Below are 23631 nucleotides of genomic sequence, written 5' to 3' on the forward strand. Positions count from 1 at the left end.
GCAGTTGATTTTGCCATATTATCCATAAGAACTCCAAGGTCCTTTTCCTGAGTGGTGATTTCCAATACAGAACCCAGCATAGTGTACCTGTAGTTGGGATTACTTTTCCCTATGTGCATCACTTTGCACTTTTCTACATTAAATTTCATCTGCTATTCAATTGCCCAGTCTCCTTGTCTCTCAAAGTCCTTCTGCAGTTCCTTGCAATCTGCTGCTGTGTTAACAGCTTTGAATAATTTTGTGTCATCTGCAAATTTGATCACTTCACTCTTCATTCCCTTTTCCAGATCATTTATGAACATGTTAAACAACACAAATCCCAGTACCAATCCCTGTGGTACTCCACTAACAACTATCCATTTGAAAACTGACCATTTAGTCCTACCAACTGTTTCCCAACTCTTAGCCAGTTACCAGTCCAAAATAGAACATTGCCTTCATTCCCAAAACTTAAATTTCCTAAGATGTTTCTTATGGGGGTTCCAAATGCCTTCTAAAAATCCAAATACACTCTATTAACCAGCTCATCTTTATCTACAGGTTTATTTACTAGGGATATGCAGAGGGACACCATACGTTGCATTCAGGATTCGTATTCATCGGGGGGGCAGATACATTGCATTCGGCAAGGGGGGCTCCCGATACGCACATGCGTTAAATCTTATTCGTTTCCCAGCTAAAACTGAATTAAGTACAACCCCCCACCCTCCTGACCCCCCCAAGACTTACTAAAACTCCTTGGTGCTCCAGCGGGGGGTCTGGGAGCCATCTCCTGCACTCACACCCTTGGCTGCCGGTATTCAAAATGGTGCAGATAGCCTTTGACCTTCTATGTCACAGGGGCTACCGGTGCCATTGGTCAGGTCCTGTCACATGGTAGGAACAATGGATGGCCGGCGCCATCTTGTGCTCCTACCATGTGACAGGGGCTGACCAATGGCACAGGTGGCCCCTGTGACATAGTGAGGGCAAAGGCTATCGGCACCAATTTGATTACTGGCAGCTGATGGCCCGAGTGCAGGAGATCGCTCCCGTACCCCCGCTGGACCACCAGGGACTTTTGGCAAGTCTTGGGGGACCCATCTAAAGAGGCGAATTTAAACAAACCCCCCACCCTCCTGACCCCCCCACAAGACTTGCCAAAAGTCCCTGGTGGTCCAGCGGGGGTCCGGGAGTGACCTCCTGCAGTCGGGCCGTTGGCTGCCAGTATTCAAAATGGTGCAGATAGCCTTTGCCCTCACTATGTCACTATGACGCCTAGATCTCTTTCTTGGGTTGTAGCACCTAATATGGAACCCAACATTGTGTAATTATAGCATGGGTTATTTTTCCCTATATGCATCACCTTGCACTTATTCACATTAAATTTCATCTGCCATTTGGATGCCCAATTTTCCAGTCTCACAAGGTCTTCCTGCAATTTATCACAATCTGCTTGTGATTTAACTACTCTGAACAATTTTGTATCATCTGCAAATTTGATTATCTCACTCGTCGTATTTCTTTCCAGATCATTTATAAATATATTGAAAAGTAAGGGTCCCAATACAGATCCCTGAGGCACTCCACTGTCCACTCCCTTCCACTGAGAAAATTGTCCATTTAATCCTACTCTCTGTTTCCTGTCTTTTAGCCAGTTTGCAATCCACGAAAGGACATCGCCACCTATCCCATGACTTTTTACTTTTCCTAGAAGCCTCTCATGAGGAACTTTGTCAAACGCCTTCTGAAAATCCAAGTATACTACATCTACCGGTTCACCTTTATCCACATGTTTATTAACTCCTTCTAAAAAGTGAATCAGATTTGTGAGGCAAGACTTGCCTTGGGTAAAGCCATGCTGACTTTGTTCCATTAAACCATGTCTTTCTATATGTTCTATGATTTTGATGTTTAGAACACTTTCCACTATTTTTCCTGGCACTGAAGTCAGGCTAACCGGTCTGTAGTTTCCCGGATCACCCCTGGAGCCCTTTTTAAATATTGGGGTTACATTTGCTATCCTCCAGTCTTCAGGTACAATGGATGATTTTAATGATAGGTTACAAATTTTTACTAATAGGTCTGAAATTTCATTTTTTTTAGTTCTTTCAGAACTCTGGGGTGTATACCATCCGGTCCAGGTGATTTACTACTCTTCAGTTTGTCAATCAGGTCTACCACATTTTCTATATTCACCGTGATTTGATTCAGTCCCTCTGAATCATTACCCATGAAAACCTTCTCCAGTACGGGTACCTCCCAACATCCTCTTCAGTAAACACCGAAGCAAAGAAATCATTTAATCTTTCTGCGATGGCCTTATCTTCTCTAAGTGACCCTTTAACCCCCTCGATCATCTAACGGTCCAACTGACTCCCTCACAGGCTTTCTGCTTCAGATGTATTTAAAAAAGTTTTTACTGTGAGTTTTTGCCTCTACGGCCAACTTCTTTTCAAATTTTCTCTTAGCCTGTCTTATCAATGTCCTATATTTAACTTGCCAACGTTTATGCATTATCCTATTTTCTTCTATTGGATCCTTCTTCCAATTTTTGAATAAAGATCTTTTGACTAAAATAACTTCTTTCACCTCCCCTTTTAACCATGCCAGTAATCGTTTTGCCTTCTTTCCACCTTTCTTAATGTGTGGAATACATCTGGACTGTGCATCTAGAATGGTATTTTTTAACAATGACCACGCCTCTTGCACACTTTTTACTTTTGTAGCTGCTCCTTTCAGTTTTTTTCTAAAGATTTTTCTCATTTTCTCAAAGTTTCCCTTTTGAATGTTTAGCACGAGAGCCGTGGATTTGTATACTGTTCCTCTTCCAGGATTGGCCACTGTTGGAAACAGGATGCTGGGCTTGATGGACCCTTGGTCTGACCCAGTATGGCATGTTCTTAGGTATTTCCCCAACATCCTCATTAGTAAATACTGAAGCAAATAATTTGTTTAATCTTTCCACAATGGCCTTATCTTCCTTAAGTACCCCTTTAACCTCTCAATCATCTAATAGTTCAACCAACTCCTTTATAGGCTTCCTGCTTTGGATGTATTTTAAAAAGTGTTTATTATGAGTTTTTGCCTCTGTGGCCAGCTTTTTTTTCTTATTCTCTTTTAGCCTGTCTAGAATACATCCCACTATTTCACCTCTCCTCCAATCTTTTTACACCTTATAATTTTCCAAAACAATACTCACCAATCCTCTGCAGCCAGTAGCAAAATCTTCTTCTCTTCTCAATATTCCCACAGGATAATTTATCTTAATTGTTTATTACCATTAAAATATATTAGGAGGCCTATATCTCATTTTTAGGGAGGGGCCATGAGTTTTCTTCTGCTCCTTTGGGTTTTCAACTCAATCAGAACAGAATTTCAGACCCAGCACCATGAACCTGCATTTGCAAATATATGGGAATTTATTTCTCTATTTTATATCCCTTCTCAACTCAGCCCAGTTATTGTAGTGAAAGTTCATGACCAAGAGCCAGCCACCAGGGCTCCTTCTAGGAACCTTATAATCAAAGTCCTAAATCCAGCCATTGGGTGTCACCATTGTGCAATAACTGGGACTACCTCCACCCCTACTGCTCCACCAGGGACTGTGATCATTGCCTCCCTAGCGTCCTCAGCCCCAATTAGCCCAGGGAGCTGAAGCCATGACCCAGCAATAGAACACAGGTCTTCAACATGGTAGTGCAGAGCACTAAAAATAACAATTTATACAAAGCATAGCATAAAAAATAGCAAAATGATATGCAAATATGGAACTCATATAAAGGTGAATTTTAAGACATGTGCGCAGGAGCACACATGCGCACATTTGCCAGCTTGCACACATGGATGTGGAGATTTTATAACATGCGCGCATATATGCACGCCTGTTATAAAATCAGCCATATGCGTGTACATGTGCACATAATTTTACACTGACGTGTGCATGTGCATGCAAATGCCACCTCGATCACGTAAGTAGGGAGGATTTTAGTAGATACACACGCTGACGCAATTACCTATTTCCCCAGTTCATTCCCAGTTCACCACAGTAAAGGACAGAACCTCCTAAATCTCCTAGCTAATTTGCTTCCCTTTTACCTTATTTGCCCCAACCCTTAAAACCTCACTGACTAGCCTAATTTTTTTTTTGTTTCAGGACTTACACACCGTCCATAGCAGAAGTAAGGTTACACGGATAGGGACCCCAGCATGTGCTACATATTTCCTGGAACACCCATGCCCTGTCCAGACCATGCCCATGCCCTGCCCCTTTTATGACAAAAATGTTTACTCATGCACTAGGAGATATGTGTGTACCCAGGTTCCTCTTAAAATCCGCGCAGCACGTACTGGGCCAATACACGTTGGTGCATGTAGGGCTTTTAAAATTCACCTGAAAATATGCATAGAGGGTAGATATGGGCTGTCACTGACTAACAGGGGAAAATACTGCCCCAAGGGAAACAAGAGAGAGTAATAAGTTAAGGAAATGGTGCCTTTGGTGGTTTCCACTGTACGATTAAAAGTGGCAGATTCCATTTGGTTTATGGATCTGTTCTGTAAAATATTGCAAAATGATGTTTCACATGATGCCCTGACTTGTTCGATGTTCTTCTATCTGCATTTTGTCATGTGATTTCAGCATGCTCAATTAGAAGATGTTTGACAAATGTAAACATTCATAATTCATTAATATGGACAGAGCAGTAGGGATTGAATACATGAGCTGCCCCGAAAGACAGAAGGTCAATGAAAGGCTAATTTTGCCCATTTCCAAAGGAAGTACCTTTTTTTTAGTAGAATTACTGAATATATTTATACAGGATGCATGAATCTCTTTCTGCAAGACCAATTTTTCCTGACTAAATATTCAGAAAACAAAATAGGCAAACGTATCCTCAAACAGATGGCAAGAAAATAGAATTATTCTTTTGCTTCTGTCTACTGAGGGTACTTTGCAAAAGTAGCAGTATTTTTTACACTAATATATACTGTATATCAGCCTGAAAGACTATAAATATTTATATTGGCTAAGACGATAGTACCCTCTAATATTCTTCTTCATTTTATAAAAGTAAACATGTTTGTGTAATTACTTATGACAACTAATGTGTTTTGCTTCAAATGCATACAGCATCCTCCACTGGTCATAAACGTGCAGTGCTTTAAATGCCATCTTTGTATATGAACTACACAAGAAATGGCACACAGTTAAATTAGTATGGAAAATGGGGGGAATCACAGACTTTATAATCTCAAATTTACTTTGGAAGGAGATTTTGGTTGAAAAGCTTTTATTAAATCAACAGTACTATATTTATTGAGGTTAATTTTCAAAAGGTTTCTGGACTTAAAATCAGCATGTACATGTATAAGTAGTGTGCACATGCATATATGCTATATTTGTAAACATAATACTTTCACTGTTGCAACTATATGTTAAAGGAAAAAATGGAGCCGTTTAGGAATGTTCTGAGGCAGGGTTTAGAAGTATGTGCACAAGTTTGTTTTTTTGTAAGTGACAACTGAAGAGACAGAAGTTAAAAATGCAGTTTTCATTTGTCTGCAGCTATTGGGTAAGAGGCAGGGGTGGATTGGCCTATCGGAGGATAGGGCATGTCCCGGTGGGCCGGTCTGCCTGATCGCGTGCTGCCTCCCACAGCTGCTGCCCGGCCTATTTTTACAACCACCAAACTCCAGGTACCACGGAGTTGTTTGCAGGCTACAGGAGCAGGGGGCACTTTCTCCTGGCACTGCCTTACAATTTTGCACCATGCCCAGCCTCTGCCTAATTGTAGAACCATGAGCCAGGCATAGTGCAAAATTGCAAGGCAGCGCCAGCAGAAAGTATCTCCGGCTTCCGCAGCCTGCAAACAAGCAATAGAAGAAGAGGCCCAGAAAGGCAGCCGGCACCAAGCCTCCCACCCGCGGCTGAGAAAAAGGCCCAGAGGGGCTACCAACACTACCTATCCAGCCAGCACCAATGAAAAAACCCAACAGGGCTGCCGGCAAAAGCTTTCCCACCCGCTGCAGAAGAAAGAAGGAACCAGCAAGACTGAAGAGGAAGCTTAGCGGGATGGGGCCGGTATACCCCTCCCACAGGATTTTTAACTGCAAAGTATCTGCAGGGCCCCCAACGCTGTCACTCCCGCCCACAGTTATAGAAGAGGCCTATTGGAGCCGGCACACCCCTCCCAGCAGTTGCTTAATACAAATGCTCCGCACATCCTCTGGTGTCTGCAGCAGAAGAGGAGGACTGGATTGTGAGAGAGCCAGTGAATGTGTGTGTATGAAGGGGGAAGAGCAAGTGAGAGAGTGTGTGTATGTTTATGAGAAGAAAGAACCAGTGAGTGCGTGTGTGTGTGTGTGTGTGTGTGTGTGTGTGTGTGTGTGAGAGATTGAGAGTGAACATGTAGTGTATGATTGTTTGAGAGAATGAACATGTGTGTGATAGAAGATAGTGTGGCAGATCTTTAAACCTGCGCATGGGCATAGATTTGTTCGCGCTACCTGGCACGAACAAATCTACGCCCGATTTTAAAACATGTGCACACTGCAGCGCGCATGTTATAAAATCCAAGGTCGGCGCGTGCAAGGGGGTGCACAATTGTGTGACTTGCGCGTGCCAAGCCGCGCAGCCTTCCTCCGTTCCCTCTGAGGCCGCTCCGAAATGGGAGCGGCCTCGGAGGGAACTTTCCTTCCGCCCCCCCCCCCCGCACCTTCCCCTCCCTTCCCCTATCTAACCTGCCCCCCCAGCCCTATCTAAAGCCCCCTCCTTACCTTTATCGGGAAAGTTACGCCTGCCTCCGGGCAAGTGTAACTTGCGCGCGCCGGCTGGCTGCCAGCGCACCATCCCCTGGCATGGCGGCTGTTCCGGAGGCCTCAGTCCCGCCCCCGGAACGCCCCTGGGCCAGCACCCCGCCCACTGCCCCACCCCCGAAACGCCCCTTTTTCAAAGCCCCGGACATACTCGCGTCCCAGGGCTTGCGCGTGCCGCCGAGCCTATGCAAGATAGGCTCGGCGCGCACAGGGGCAGCTTTTCGGGATTTACGCGCGTATGTTACGTGTGTAACCCTTTGAAAATCTGCCCCAGTATGTTTTCCCTTCTGCTCCCCTTTAATCCATGACAATTTCAGGGTGACTGGAAATCAAAATGTTCCCAGGTACGGATAGCAGAGGATTTTTTTCATCCCTATTAGTTTTAATTATTGGGTAGCATTTGATGTCTGTACTTTTGAAATATTTTATTGAGCTTTTTATATTATTGGATGTTCTAAATATCAGCTATTTTAAAATATTTATTCTTTTAATTAGTATGGTTGACTTTTTTTTTTAATTCTGCATGTGTTACCACGGTGAGGTATCTGCTAACATGTAGTTTCTGAGTACGGATCTATAGCAGAAGGAGGTGTATTGGTGTTTTAAGGTTTGATGTTGTATTTCCAGTCTTGCTTTTTTATAGGTAGGGTTGTTACTGTTTGAGTCTGGCAGTTAGCATGTTATTGTATGGCAGGAATACTTTTTTGCAGGATTGTGGATTATACCATGTTCCTGGTAATGGAGAGAATTGTTGTTGCTGTTAATGAGGTAACATCAGCATTTGAATATTTATTTTTGTATGGTGAGTGGTAAGGGGAAATGTCCTAGTTCAGCAGCTTTTTCTGACTCTGGGATTAAGTCCGTCAATTCAAGCTGCCGGTGACTGGAACACTGCATTGTTGTATTGCCATCTGCTTTTCCAATGAATATGGAAAATGTACTCAAACTAGTAGGTTTATTGTTGCTTGAAAGTGCTTACTGAAATATTTTATATATGATATATTAAGTATTTAAAATTTGCACTATATTATGATGTTGAAACTTTCTATATTTTTGTCTTTTATTCCATAATTTTCTTATATATACCCATGGGCCAGGATGGATAAAAATCCCCAGGCCAATGTTTTCCCATAATCCGCCCCTGGTAAGAGGTACGGATTAAGTGGTGGAGGTTCAGCAGGAAGTGCTGGAGGATCTGGATGAACTAATGGAGGTGTTGGGGAACTGGTGATCACAAGTATGTGAACAAGTATTTTCAGAAGCAGAGTATGTGCATTATTTATAAACTTCATGCCTCTGTATAACTCTGGGTTATTACGCACCCATATTACAATTATTATATATGGAAAACATATGAGCATGATTTTATAAAATGGATAGAGAAAGTATGCATTTTCCTACATTACAAACAAATGCGTATAATTTCAGGGCAGAAATGCGAGTATTTTATAAACTGTGCAGCTTATGTCACACAGTTTTATAAAATACTAGGCTAAATCTCTATGAACCCACTTAGGCATGCATTCGGCGAATTACGCAAACTACTGAAAATTTGTATCATTATTTATTTTGGATTTGATATAATTAATGGTGATATGTAGCAATTGATTCAATTTATTTTTTTTACTGTACTGACCTGTTGCTATTTTGCTGGATTAATCCTTGTCATTTTCATTCCAATTTTTAATGTTATTTATGCTATTTTATCTAATTGTATTACACTTTTCTGGATGTAAATAACCTTGGGCGATCTTCTGCTCAGAAATATGTCTAAAAGCTTACAGGCTAATTTTAAAATGAGGGCACGCGCAGAGATACACTTGAATTTTAAATCATGCATATACTTGCGCACATAGAGATAGATTTTAAAAGCCCGCACACGCATCAGTTGGGGATGCACACACAAATTAGGCTAGCGTGCACCAATGAAATTTTAAAAGCCATTCAAGTGTGTGCATATCTCCCGCTATGCGCATATCTCACTTGATTTCAAAAAGGGGCGTGGTCTGGGTATTGTATGGGCATGGTATGGCATTTTGGGGCATGGCCAAAGATGTGTATGTGAATACTTATGCACCCCAGAGTGTGCCCAGGTCTACTGCCACGTAAATTTACTTTTGCTATGGAAGAGATGTACCTGAAAAATCTGCCTTCTCGGAGAGGTTTAAGGAGTCCAGGGTAATTTGGAGAGTGCAGGCTATTAAAACAGGGGGGTTTGGAGGACCTAGCTCAACACTGGGTGAACTGGGAATGAACTGGGAAAATGGCCCATTGCGTCGTCTCCCATGGCTTTTAAATTCCCCCCACTTCCGCGGTAAAAGCGGCATTTGCACGCATAAGCACATGCCCACTTAAAATTGCATGCACATGTGTGCGCGCTCAGCCTATTTTATACCATGCATGCATATATGCATGTATGTTATTAAATACTTAGCCTTGCCCTTGGGCACGAGCTGGCAAATGTGTGCAGATGTGCATCCATGTGCCTGTTTAAAAGTTATTATCCCTGGAGGTAATTTTAAAAGATTTTACATATGTAAATGTTACATAATATCGTAGCAATTTTCAGAAGCCATTTATGTGTTTTAATTGGAGTAATTGTGGATGTTTTAATTGGAAACTGCCTAGAAACGATGATAGGCAGTTAATAAATGTTTTAAATAAATAAATATTCTATGAATAATTAAATGGCATGTAATGTAGCAATTTTCAAAAGACTAAGTACAAAGGTAAAGTACATTTACACATGTAAAACCCAATTTTAAGGAGGTAATTTTAAAAGGAGTTATGCACATAAGTGTAATATACTATCATAGCAATTTTCAAAAGCTATTTACAAGCAATGGGGTAGATTTTAAAAGGGTGTGCGTGAGCATACATGTGTGTGTGCTACCCGGCACGTGCACATGTACACCTGATTTTATAACTTGCACGCGCAAGTTATAAAATCAGTGGTCGACGCACGCAAGGGGGTGCACAATTGTGTACCTTGCGTGCGCCAAGCTGTGCTGCCTTCCCCCATTCCCTTCCCCCTAGCCTGACCTTCCCACCCCTTCCCCTAACCTTCCCCCCCCCCCCCAGCCCTACTCTAACCCCACCCAAAATTTTTATCTTACCTTTTGCGCCTGCCTCCGGGCAGGTGCAAGTTGCACGTGGCACAGCCTGCCGGCACCCGATCCTCCGATGCAGCGGCAATGGCCGCTGTGTACTGAGGTCTCTGGCCCCGCCCCCAGACCTCCCCACCCCTTTAGTAAAGCCCCGGGTCTTACATGCGCGCCGGGGCTTTACGCGCGTCACCGGGCCTTTTTAAAATAGGCCTGGTGCACGTAGGGCTTTTAAAATCCGGCCCAATGCTTTTTGTTCAAGCTTTCTCTGATCAGTCAGAAGTTATTTGAAAGTGTCTGCTTCAATTGTTTACATTGCATTAATTGTAAATGTTTTAACATTGTTTTATTTGGTTTTTGTTATTGTGCTAATTTTAATTGTGAATGTTCTGTGTGATCCACAGTGAACATTGTGGAAACTGCAAAATATAAGATTGAATAAGCAAATAAATACATTCGTCCATGTAAAATGCACGTACGTGGATAAATCGTATGGAAAATTCAATTGCATATATTGTAGCAATTTTCAAAAGTCCACTTACACGAGTAAAGTGCATTTATACATGTAGAACCCATTTTTACGCATGTAAATGCTTTTGAAAATCAGGCCCATAGATTTTATGCGCAAAAATAAACTAGGGCTTGTTCGTATAAAACCTGATTTAAACATGTAAGTCAGTATATTTTAAAACATGCACGCATAATTGAAATTACTATTTTACCAGTTATTCTACCAGTTCACCAAGATGAGCATAACTCTTTGAAAATTGCCTCCATATGCTGCAGTGCAGAAATAACTGACCTTAATATTTCCCTTCTCTTCTCATGTATTTCCCTTCCCTTCTCATGTAAAATATTACTATTTAACTTTATTCTAAATATATATATATTTGCATGACAATGATTTACTGTGATTTTTTTCTCCTAGACACAGGGCACTTTGTAATGTATTTTAGGCATTAGTGGCTAATTTTCAAAGACTTCCATAAAGAGGTGGGGTGCATGCAAAATCAACCCATGCACACCTAAGTAACCTCTGTGTGTGGTAAGCAAACTTTCAGAAGGGTGGGAGTATGTGTATACTTTCACTGCCGCACAGGAAAGTATTCACATACAAAGGGCGTTTCGAGGGCATTCCAGGGTGAAGCTAGAAATAACATGCACATTTATGCATTTTATAAATGGAGTATGTGCATATTGCATCAAACATATGTGCATGCTCATGCACCTGCTAATCAATGTGCAGATATTAAATCTGACTTCTCTTATGTCTGCAGTTTTAGGGTCACGAGTCTGGCACAAATGGTGGAGGCTGTGGGTCAACTGGTGCTTGGCAGTATGTACCCAAGAAAATATTTTCAAAGGAGAGATACCCATATATATTAGCCAACTTTATAAATTATCTGTCTCCACGTATAAACTGAGGGTTATTGACAGTAACTTTCAAAGGGGTACGTGGGCACACATGTACACTTGTGCATCGGCGTACACCCAGAGACGTGGCACTTTTATAACATACACACTCGTACATGCATATGTTATAAAATAGCCTAGGAATGCATACGTGTGCGCCTAATTTTGCAAGAGGGTGCACACCGTTGCGTAAAGTCAGATTTGAGCCATGCAAGCGGGTGAATTCTATAACAGGCAATGTCTACACCATGACCAGTTTGTCCACCAGTTTGCCCAGTCTAGAGCTAAATCCTCCAAACCCCCCTGGATCTTTAACCTGCACTCCCCCCAGTTACCCCAGACCCCTTAAACCTCTCAGGGATGCCTGTATTTTTTATTTAATTACACCTCCTCCTCCATAGCAGAAGTAAACTTATGTGGCACTGTACCTGGGCACGCGCCCAAGTGTGTAGGTACTTGCGACCACATGCCTTGACCACGCCCCAGAATGCCCATGCCCTGACACCACACCCACACCACGTCCCTTTTTTCTCTGATACTAAATGTGCGCGTACTGTCACATGCATGCGCATCCTCCCACTTTATAAAATTGGGTGGACACGCGAATGTGCTAGATGCGTGCACATCTCTCAATTTTGGCACATGTATTTGTTTTAAATTTCACCTTATGTGCACATGCTACAGTTATTTAGCACATACAATATGGGGTAGATTTTAGAAAAGTACACCCGCGCGTACTTTTCTTCGCACACCAGGCGTAAACAAAAGTACGCCGGATTTTATAAGATACGTGCATAGCCGCGCGTATCTTACAAAATCCGGTGTCGGCGCGCGCAAGGGGTTGCACATTTGTGCACCTGGCACGCGCCGAGCCCTGCACGCGCTGCCCGTTCCCTCTGAGGCCGCTCCGAAATCGGAACGGCCTCGGAGGGAACTTTCCTTCAGACTCCGCCCACCTTCCCCTCCCTAACCCACCCCCCCAGCCCTATCTACACCCCCCTACCTTTATCACGAAAGTTACGCCTGCCTCAGGCAGGCGTAACTCACGCACGCCAGTCAGCCGCCGCCACACGATTCTCTGGCCCGGGAGCAATTTCGGAGGCCTCCGCCACTCCCCCGAAACGCCCTCGGGCCGGAACCACGCCCCCGGAACACCCCGAACGTCGCGCCGCCCCCAGCACACGTCCCGTGGCTCGCACGCGCCGCCAAGCCTATGCAAAATAGGCTCGGCGTGCGCAGGGGGGGTATTAAAGGGTTACACGCAGGTTACGCGCAGGTTACGCGCAGGCTACCGATTTTGCACAGCCTTGCGCGCGCCGACCCCGGATTTTAACAGATACGCGCGGCTACGCGTGTATCTGTTAAAATCCGGCGTACTTTTTTAAAGTCAGTCTCTATGCATTTTGGTGGATTTAGGTAGGGCTGGGGGGCAGGTTAGATAGAGGAAGGGAGGGGAAGGTGGGGGGGACGGAAGGAAAGTTCCCTCAGAGGCCGCTCCAATTTTGGAGCGGCCTCGGAAGGAACAGGGAAAGCCATCGGGGCTCCCCTAGGTCTCGGCGTGCACAAGGTGCACAAGTGTGCACCCCCTTGCGCGCACCAACCCCAAATTTTAGAACATGTGCGCGGCTGCGCGTGCAAGTTATAAAATCGGGCGTAGATTTGTGCGCTCCGGGTTGCACGCACAAATCTACGCCCTTGTGTATCTCTTAAAATCCGGCCCTTTGTTTTTTATAATTAATCCTTTGTAACTTTCGGCGCACCTGCTTAAACATGTATGTACTAAGTTATGAACACTATTGAAAATTACCCTCTCCAATTTTTAACTTAAATAAATAAATAATGAACACAATAAAAAAAAACTAATTAATATATAAATAAAAAATATGTTCCCTTTTGCAAAAAAAAAAAAAAAAAAAAAAAAAAAAAGATTAATTAAAGAAAAGTAAAGGCATGTAATCTTCCCACAGACTACAAAGTCCTTGGTTTTTCAGTACAAAAAAAGACCTTCAGGTGGCTTCAGTGCCAGCCTGGAGCTAAAAGCAAAACTGATGTTATTTCCTCTGTGATGTGACTTTCTTAGCTTAGTGCAGGTTAATGAAGACTACCTGATTATAAAATTTTGTAATATCTTCCCATCAGCATGTTACTTACATTTTGCATGTGCAAAGGTTCTGCACTTGCTCTGCAGCACCCTGGCCTGTTTTTCCAGCTGGAGATCTTCTGCCTTCAAGCTAGGGACCACAGTGTGAAAGGAGCTGCTCTCCTAGCTGTGTTAATAGGAGAACCCCATCTTCTTCAGCCCAGGGCTCGCATTAGATACACTAGGGCCAAGGGCAGAAACTAAGGAGTGGGGGTCAGCCAGGTGCCCTAAAGCTCTGCCTCAGTGACAAACTACCAACTTTGTCATGGGGATAACTTGCGTTGCTAGGGCTCCAGGCAATTTCTTTGCTTGCTCCTGCCCCAATCTCTCCCCACCAAAGTTAGCCTTGCTTCAGCTTGGTCAGATATGCCCGGACCCTTTTTATTCCACCCAGAGTGACAGTGAATTTCCCCAAGGCAAACACAATCTTTGCAGAAACTAAGCTTTATTTATGGAGTCTTATTTTGTTTTATTTATTGAAACTCCATTCAAATAATTGCTTCATCTTTACGATCCACTGACACACTAGTAGAGAAGATACTGTAACTCTTTACTTCACTCATTTATAAGGCTGCCTCCGCGGGATCAACAAAGTGCCATCTCTATTAGCATTCCCGCTTAAAAGGAAGTATCGGGGAGGAATTTGCGATGAATAGGAAAACAAGCCTCTACCCTAACAAGAGTTCACATTGACCAAGTAAATTAGCCTTTGCTACATTCATCCCATTAAATTATGAAAGCACTCAGTGTTATTTCTGTAGTCCTACACTAAAGTTTGATGAATGTCCTATAATAAAGTCTCTTTCATAAGCAAGGTAATTTCTGTTACAATTTGTCACCTCTCCCCATACATGAGTGCGTGGAACAAATTCATCAGTAAGTTAAACAGTATATTTTGATTTGTACTTCAATTATATACCAGCAAGCGAATAAAACTTCTATCCATCTGCCTTTATATGCTTCATAAACAAATCAACATGTTTTCAAAACTAGTAACTTTTACACAGGAGAGCCTGCTACCAAAATCCAAAGTGGCATTAAATAACGAAAACAGAGGAAAAAGAACATTTAGTTCTGTTTCACCAACCAAAATTTTATTTAGCTTTTCCTTATGTTTTTACTTCTACGTGACAGACAAAGCAGGTAGAAGCAGGAAGCAAAAAATGACAATAGAAGTTTATTTGTTTATCTATTTATAGTCTGCTTTTTCAGGCACATCAAAGCGGATTAGGTTCAGGTACTGTAGGTACCTGATTGAAATGCAAATGTCAATTAGATATTGCATTGCATTCTATAAAATGGGTCAGAAGAGACAAAATTACTTCAGAAAGAGAAGTCATTGGTGCTAGCAAAAACGTGAATTTTAAATTGTTGCATGGGTAAAAATGAGCTCATGTGCACGAAGATGGTAACTTTCAAATGGCACGCGGGCGCCCTTTGGCGCATGTGCATCAGTCCACGCCCTGATACGCGGCCATCATATAACTTGCAGTTATGTTATAAAATAGCCTGGCTGTGCACACATGTGCACCCAATTTTAAGTGGGAATACACCTAGGCCCTCAAATCCCGATTCTACCGCATAAATCAAGGTATTTTATAAATGGTGTGCATTCATGCCATTGCCTGTTTCATCAGTTTGCCCAGTTAATAGCTATGTCCCCCAACCCCCCCTGGTTTGATAGCCTGCATGCCCCCCAATTACCCCAGACTCTTTCAATCCAGCAGAAATGGTTAATTTCTTTTATTTTTTAAGTTACACGTCCTCCATAGCAGAAGTAAATTTACACGTCAGTGGACCTGGGCACATCTCTTGGTCACACCCCGAAATGCCCATGCCCTGCCCAGACCATGCCCATACCACTCCCTTTTGTGAAATCAAGTGAGATGTGTGTACAGCGGGAGATACGCATGCATCTGGGAGGCTTTTAAAATTTGGTGGGCACACGCGAGCCCAATTTATGCACACGTCTCCCGATTTTGGTGTGCACCGGGCTTTTCAGATTCACCTTAAACAGCGCATATTCATGTAAGTGCTATTTTATAAACCTCTAACCATATATGCGCAAGCAACAGTGAATGAATAAATTTGCTCATATGAAAAAGGGGTAGGCTAGAGGTGGCCAAGGGGTATTCCAAGGTGGGGCCAACATTTACGCTATCTTATAACCTGCGAAAGCGACGTGTATGGCTCTTACTTGTGCATATTTACACGTGCTAATTTTAATCCACAAATCTCAGTGGATAACAAGCAAATATGCATAATAAAAAATCAAACGACAAAGCAAAAACAAGGTTAACACTAGGGATGTGCAGAGGGACGCCATACGTTGCATTCGTGATTCGGATTCGTCGGGGAGCAAATACGTTGCATTCGGCCGTATGGCGCCCCGATGCGTTAATACGGCGATTTCTATTCGTGTCCCAGCTAAAATTCAAATTAACTACAACCCCCCACCCTCCTGACCCCCCCAAGACTTACCAAAACTCCCTGGTGGTCCAGCGGGGGGTCTGGGAGCCATTCCCTGCACTCACACCCTCGGTGCCAGTTTCATCATGGCGGCCGATAGCCTTTGTCACAGGGGCTACCGGTGCCATTGGTCAGCCCCTGTCACATGGCCATCGGCGCCATCTTGTGCTCCTACCATGTGACAGGGGCTGACCAATGGCACTGGTAGCTCCAATGACATAGTATGGGCAAAGGCTATCGGCGCCATTTTGAGTACTGGTATCGGATGGCCGGAGTGCAGGAGGTTGCTCTGGGACCCCCGTTGGACCCCCAGGGACTTTTGGCCAGCTTGAGGGGGGCCTCCTGACCCCACAAGACTTGCCAAAAGTCCAGCGGTGGTCCGGGAGCGACCTCCTGTACGCCGGTCGTCCGATGCCAGTACTCAAAATGGCGCCGATCGCCTTTGCCCTCACTATGTCACAGAGGCCGACCATCGGTACCTGTGACATAGTGAGGGCAAAGGTGATCGGCGCCATTTTGAGTACTGGCATTGGACGGCCAGCATGCAGGAGGTCGCTCCCGGACCACCGCTGGACTTTTGGCAAGTCTTGTGGGGTCAGGAGGCCCCCCTCAAGCTGGCCAAAAGTCCCTGGGGGTCCAACGGGGGTCCCAGAGCAACCTCCTGCACTCCGGCCATCCGATACCAGTACTCAAAATGGCGCCGATAGCCTTTGCCCATACTATGTCATTGGAGCTACCGGTGCCATTGGTCAGCCCCTGTCACATGGTAGGAGCACAAGATGGCACCGATGGCCATGTGACAGGGGCTGACCAATGGCACCGGTAGCCCTTGTGACAAAGGCTATCGGCGCCATGATGAAACCGGCACCGAGGGTGTGAGTGCAGGGGATGGTTCCCGGACCCCCCGCTGGACCTCCAGGGAGTTTTGGTAAGTCTTGGGGGGGTTCAGGAGGGTGGGTTGTTTAAATTTTTATTTAGGTGGCCATATAATTCGGCGAAGATTCGTGTATTCTTGGGGAATCGCGATACGTTTCGCTTCCCCACGAATACTACGAATAGTGCAATATACGTTGCGGATCGCCAATAGGGCGAAAACGAATGCACACCCCTAGTTAACACAACAGACTGTTCAAGAAGGTAACAAACCAAAGTAAGTCAAGGTATTCCACAGCAAATGATAAGGACTTGGAAAGTTGCCTACTATGCAAAAAGGGTATAGGAGCCCAAGCCAATAAGACTAAGTGCAAGTCAAGCTGAAAAGGTAGGACTTAAGCGATTTCCTGAATCGGAGCAGATACCTCTCGGATCTAATCTCCTCAAGAAGACTGTTCCATTGGGCAAGGCCAACTATATTGAAAATTTGCTTATGGGACTCAGCCAGTCAAGCTTATTTTAGAGGGGTAATTTCCAAAAGGTGCTGAGTGGAAGAGCAGAGGCAACGGTCTGACTAGTATCTCTGTACTGAAGAAATCAAACAAGACAGGGCAAGCTCATGAAGGACCTTAGAAATCAAAATAAGAGTTTTAAACTTTACCCACCAGGTGACTGGCTGCCACTGCAATTTGCCTATAATGGGTGAAATTTGATTACACAATAAGGATCCCTAATTAGCCGGTAAATTATGATGTGAAGTGAAATAAACATCTCACTAAATATCCCCAATTAAAGTTATCCAGCTAACAGTAACCGTATAACCATATCTGGGAACTTTTGATTTCCAGTCACCCTGAGATTACCATGAATGCTAGGGGAGGGGGAGGGGAGGGGCACAGGACAGGATGTGCACAAACTTACTCTCATACACACACATACACATTAACACTCATATGTTCACAATAACTTTCCACACACACACTCATTCTTATATGCTAACTCTCATGCCTCATTCTCACATGCTCAGCTTTACTCCTCTCATTTTCCTACATACTCACCTCTCTCACACACATGCTCGCTCACTCACTTCTCTCCCTCTTCCACACACACACATGCCCACTCACCCTCACACCCATGCTCATTCACATTTTCACTTCTCTTCTTCCTACACAAACACATACAGACATGTTCTTTCCCCTCCCCTTGATATACTCCCTCCCCCATGCACACACTCATTCACATATATACACACATACACACATGCCCCCTCACATCTATATACAAACACACATGCACAAATACCCCCCCCCTCACTGGCTACCTCCCCCTCTCCCCAAACTCACCTGTAGGGGCAACCTCCTCCTGGGGGTTGATAGCAAGACTCCTTCCAGCCAATAGCAGCAGCAGCAGCAGCATCTTCTACTGCTCTTCTGCTATTGGCTTTCTCCCTTCTTCCTGTTCCCACAGGCCAGAGGCCTCCTCCCTTTCTGCCTGTCAGCATTGGTCTGCAGGCTCAGGAAGAAGAAAGGAGGCCTCTGATTGGTCACAGGGCAGGGAAAAGGAAGGCTGCAATTGGACCATATAGGCCATTCTAAGCTGGCTGCTCCACTAGCGAAGCAGCAGCAGGAGATTACAGCTGTTGGCCCGGAGACCCCAGGTCCTATCTTTTTTAGGAAATCTATTTATCTCCATGGCCCCTCCCTCCTTCCCCCCATGCCAACACTTACCCTCCTATACCTTAAATTTATGTTTATCTTCATCCAAGATCATGGTAGCCTCCCCTACCATGATTTGGGCCCGGCATTTCTGGCATCGCTAAACAGCTACAATGGAAACATATGCTTTTGGTGTAGCTCCTAGAAACATACAGACACCAGAAGCGCCTGCCCAGGTCACAGTAGGAGGCTACCATGATCTGGGTTGAAAAGAAGGATAAATTTAAGGTGCAGGAAGGGGTGGAAGGGTTGTGGGTGGGCTGGGGGAAAGAAGGAGGTCCTGGAAATAAACAGATTTGCAAAAGAAAAATGCAAATCAGGAGTGTGGGTGGGGTGGGGAGAGGGGGAGATACTGGCACTTTGGAGAGGAGGTGGCAAAAGGGCAAAGCCTTTGGCACTCGGGTGGGAGGGAGGAAGGGAACTGGTCTGTGATCTTTTTTTTTAACACTTCGTCACTTAACCAGCTATCTTCTTTTGAACATAGCACATGTTCCCAGATAACTTCAGAATTACCAGCAGGCACATCTAGAGTTAGCCAGATAAGTTATTTGTCTAATGCAACCCTGCCCCAGGGTGCCCCCAACATTCCCCTTTCTTATTTGACTAAAGTTTAGCCGTATAAAGACTTATCCAGTTAACTTTTAGCAGGATAAGCAAGGTAAATATTTGAAACTAGCCGTTTAGATGGTAACTTTCATTCTGGTGCGCAGGCGCACATGTGCATGCATTCTTCAGCCCGTGCCCAGGGACGACAAGGCCATTTTATAACATACACATGTATATGTTATAAAATAGCTGGGCCGTGCGCACATGTGCGCTCAATTTTAAGTGGTGCATGCCTATGCGCATAGAAGCCAAATCTACTGCAAAAGTGGGGGGATTTTAATAGGGATGCGCGCCAATGCCATTGCCAGTTTTCCCAGTTTACCCAATTAAGAAAGAGGTCTTCCAAACCCCTCTCACTTAATAGCCTCCCTTCCCCCTGTTAGCTCCAACCCTTAAAACCCCACTGACTTGCCTAGAGTTTTTTATTATTTACACGTCATCCATAGCAGAGGTAAAGTTACACGGCAGGAGATCCCGTCGCAACGGATTGAGTAAATATTTACATGAAACTTTCAGGTTAACCTCTGTTTAGGTGAATTTTCAAAGGAGTTACATTTGTAAATATAACATACTATGGGGCCAATGCAATACAAAGCGCGGAAAGTGGGCGCTGAAAAGTCAGCTCCCGCTTTCTTAATGGGTGCATGGCGCCCGCAAGGGGGGTGCCATGCAATATGCGCGCGACCCCGCCATGGCTGCCAGTTCCAAAAACTGACGCCAGTAAACTCGCCATCGGTTTTTGTCACCGGCCGTCTGCCAGTTATGACGATCGGCATCCGTTTTCATTACTGGCAGATGGCCGGTTATGAAAACCGATGCCGAGATTACTGGCGTCGGTCTTCATAACTTGGCGATCTGCGGAGGGTTTTTTTTTTTTTTAAGCAGTTTTTTCTGCTTTTCTGTACTTCTTTTACATGCGCTCAGCTATTAACGCCTGCTCTAGGTAGGCAATATCTGAGAGCTAAATGTGCGTGTGAGATGCACACTTTTTTTTTTTGAATGCGGAGTGAATGAGTAATAGCCTCATTCACATGCATTTGCATGTGATGAGCACTATTGTATTCAAGTGTGGGTTATACAGTGCACTCGGCTGAGCACACTATATTGCATCGGCCCCTATCATAGCAATCTTCAAAAGCCATAGATTATATATACACACACACCCATGTAAGTGCACTTAACACAAGTAAATCCTATGAATAATTCAATGGCATGTACTATAGCAATTTTCTAGATGTAACTAGCTTCAAATTAAGGGAGTCATTTATCAAAATGTGTTAGGGTCTTATCGCTGGTGTTAGGGCCCTAACGCCCATGATAACACTGTAAAGTGCGCGATAAATACTGCATCGCAAAATATGTATGCAAATTTAAAATCAGTATTCGACTGGGAGAAATAAATGGAAATGAGGGTTGGTTAACGTAGTGTGCGACAGACGCACAGCAATGCAGGTAGTAGCTACACCTTTTTTCTGTGCGTTATGCCTGCGTTAGCTGTGCATTACTGGCCAAAATGTTGGTTTTTTTTGCAAATACCGGTTCGGGAGGGGAGAGAGAGAGAGAGTGTGGAGGCTCACATCTAAGTCAACTTTTTATACCACTGTAAGAGGGTCAACTAGTAAAGGGGTGAGGTTGGGGGGGATAGTAGGTTTTGAGGGGTTGTTTTACATGCACAGTCATAGGTACGAACAACAAATTTGCCATCAGTGAAGATTTTATGTGATTTGGAGTGATGAAAGGTAAAAGAAGAGTAGATCTATAATATGTCCTCTCTCTACCTAGCTTGATGCACTTTCTACTTAGCTGTTATTCAGCGGACTACTAGATAGCCGGGTAAGTCCTACTTAACTGGCTTATTGAGTGCTGGGTTTGATTTTATGATTGTGTTTTCGGAAGCCACAAGAATTTTGGACTGAGCAAACAAATGTTTTAAATAAATAAAATAGCAATAAAATAAACTTAAAATGACCCTTTTCATTGTTGCTGAAATGCAAGACAACTGCATCTATCACTATGCATTTTTATAGAAAGGTCAGAAAAGCAGGAGTAAACATGCCATGACATACTTCTTGTAGGATAAACTCTTATGCCTTTGAGACCTGAAATTTTAAAAGCATTTGACTGTCGAGTACCATAGGAAAAGAATGAGCACATGCATTAAGAAGATTAATTGCAGTAAGATTTATGTGCCTTGCTCATTATAACCAAGAAATTCAAAATGATGTTTCCAATGCAAAGTAAATAAAGGATTATCCTAGCTAAATGTCAGAGGGTTTAGGGATACTGCGAATGAGGAGGTGAATTACTCAGACCTGGTTAGATTACATTACAAATGAGGCAGAACTTACCTTCCACACAGGAGGGTTGAGCCCTGGTCGTGCCAGCCACCTGTCCTGGAAAGCACGAGCACTTCACAGTTTGTGACCTCTCCTCGATTCTGTTCTTATTGCAGCACCGGTGCACTGCCACAACTTCACATGTGCCCTGTTTCACTTGGTGATGACCTAATAACCATGGAAGCATAGATGTGTGAAGATTAGATTTCCCAAAATACAGGCCCAGATTGGAAAGCATGCAACCTCTTAATGTTGAAAGACGCGATGTCCCTTACATTCTCTACTCTAGTTGGAGTATGCTAAGGATATCACTGCTGCAGTGTCCAAGGCAAAGCTATCAACTACAGATTGTTGCCTGAGAAACATAAAAACAAAGCCACATTGCACTCAATAGTCATTGACCTTTCTTTTCCCCCCACTTCCCATTTAAAGAGTTCTTTCATGTACAAATTTGTATTCATAAACTAATAAATTGACATTTGTCGTATTGTCTTTTTAGTTTAATTCATTATGTATGTATCATTGTAAACCGCCTAGATGGATTGTTACTAATCTTATTAGCGGTATATAAAAATGTTTAAAATAAATAAATAGATAAATAAATATTTGGATTGTGAAATATCTATGATACAGGAATCCATGTGATTTGTCATAGAAAATACAATGTGAAGCACTGCAAGTAAATGAAGAAGAAAACTAGAAAGTTCAAACAAAAATGATAGAAAGCTAATGGAATAATACAATGCATTTGGATTAAGCAATAATAGAATTGATGGTATTTACTAATAAATGCAGTAAAGATTTATTTTTATTTATTTATTTAAGTTTTTTTATATACCAACATTCAAGACGATAGTCCCATCATGCTGGTTCACAAGAAACAGGGGTGCAATTAAAATAAACTTTACAATTTGAACAATAGTGCAGAAAAGCAGTTACATGTAACAGGGAATCAATAACTTGGAGTAAGAAGGAAAATGAAGATCAGATAATTATAAATATATATAATAACATTATAAGGGGTGGCTATTAATGCTATTACTAGCGAAGTATGTTGATTGAAGGGAGTTAAGTAATGTTGGAGTTAGCAAAGGCCTGCGTGAACAGCCACGTCTTGAGTCTTTTCTTGAATGTTGAGATGCTGGGTTCCATTCTAAGATCCGGGGGAATGGAGTTCCATAAAGTTGGACCAGCTGTGGAGAAGGCCCGATCTCTAAGCGTGATGTGTCTGGTAGTTTTGGCTGGAGGTACTTGAAGTGATCCTTTGTAAGCATCTCTTGTCGGTCTTGTTGAGTAGTGTAATCGGAGGGGGATATGGAGATCGATTGGGGCTAATTGATGGATGTTTTTGAAAATGGTGAGAATGGCCTTGTAGATTATTCTGAAGTGGATAGGCAGCCAGTGGAGGCCCATCAGGATAGGTGTTATGTGTTCTCTTCTCCTGGTGTTAGTGAGTATACGGGCGGAGGCATTTTGGACCATTTGCAATGGTTTGGTGTGTGATGAAGGGAGACCAAGCATGATGGTGTTACAATAGTCCAGCTTTGCGAAAATGATTGATTGTAGAATCGTTCTAAAGTCATGAGTGTGGAAGAGAGGTCGTATTCTTTTCAGCACTTGGAGCTTATAAAAGCAGTCTCTGGTGGTTTTGTTGATGTTCGCTTTCAGGTTTAGCTGATTGTCAATTAGAACTCCTAGGTCTCTCACTTGTGTAGTGTTTGGTAAGGTTGGATGAGTGTGTGTGAGGGAGCTGTTTTCTGGTGTGATGATTAGAAGTTCCGTTTTTGATGAATTTAGTATCAGGTTGAGACTTGTGAGAAGCTGTTTGATATTTTGGAGGCAGGTTTCCCAGTGAGACAGTGTTTTTGCGAGTGACTCCTTGATGGGGATCAGGACCTGAATATCGTCGGCGTAGAGGAAGTGTTTGAGATTGAGGTTAGTGAGGAGTTCACATAAGGGTAACAGATAAATGTTAAACAAGGTAGGAGACAGGGATGAGCCCTGAGGGACTCCTACTGACGCGGGGTGAAGAGAGGATTCTTTATTATGAATCTTAACCTTATATCCTCTGTTGCTGAGGAAGGTTCTAAACCAAGATAGGGCAGTGCCAGAGATACCTATGGCTGTTAGTTGGTTGATGAGAAGAGAGTGATTGACCGTGTCAAATGCAGACGAAA

At 43.5% G+C, this 23631-nt stretch overlaps 1 protein-coding gene across 5 annotated transcripts in view; it reads right to left on the reverse strand.

The window, feature by feature from the left end:
* The window catches only part of TAFA4 (TAFA chemokine like family member 4), a 293701-nt gene that overhangs the window by 48686 nt on the left and 221384 nt on the right, over positions 1 to 23631 (reverse strand). For all 5 annotated transcript variants that reach the window (XM_029601063.1, XM_029601059.1, XM_029601060.1 and 2 more), the window contains one exon: positions 21467 to 21622. In XM_029601063.1, the coding sequence (XP_029456923.1) occupies positions 21467 to 21622 (156 nt within the window). The remainder of the gene's footprint in view (positions 1 to 21466; positions 21623 to 23631) is intronic.

This window comes from Rhinatrema bivittatum, chromosome 4 (assembly GCF_901001135.1).
Source record: "Rhinatrema bivittatum chromosome 4, aRhiBiv1.1, whole genome shotgun sequence".
NCBI classification, from domain to species: Eukaryota; Metazoa; Chordata; class Amphibia; order Gymnophiona; family Rhinatrematidae; genus Rhinatrema; species Rhinatrema bivittatum.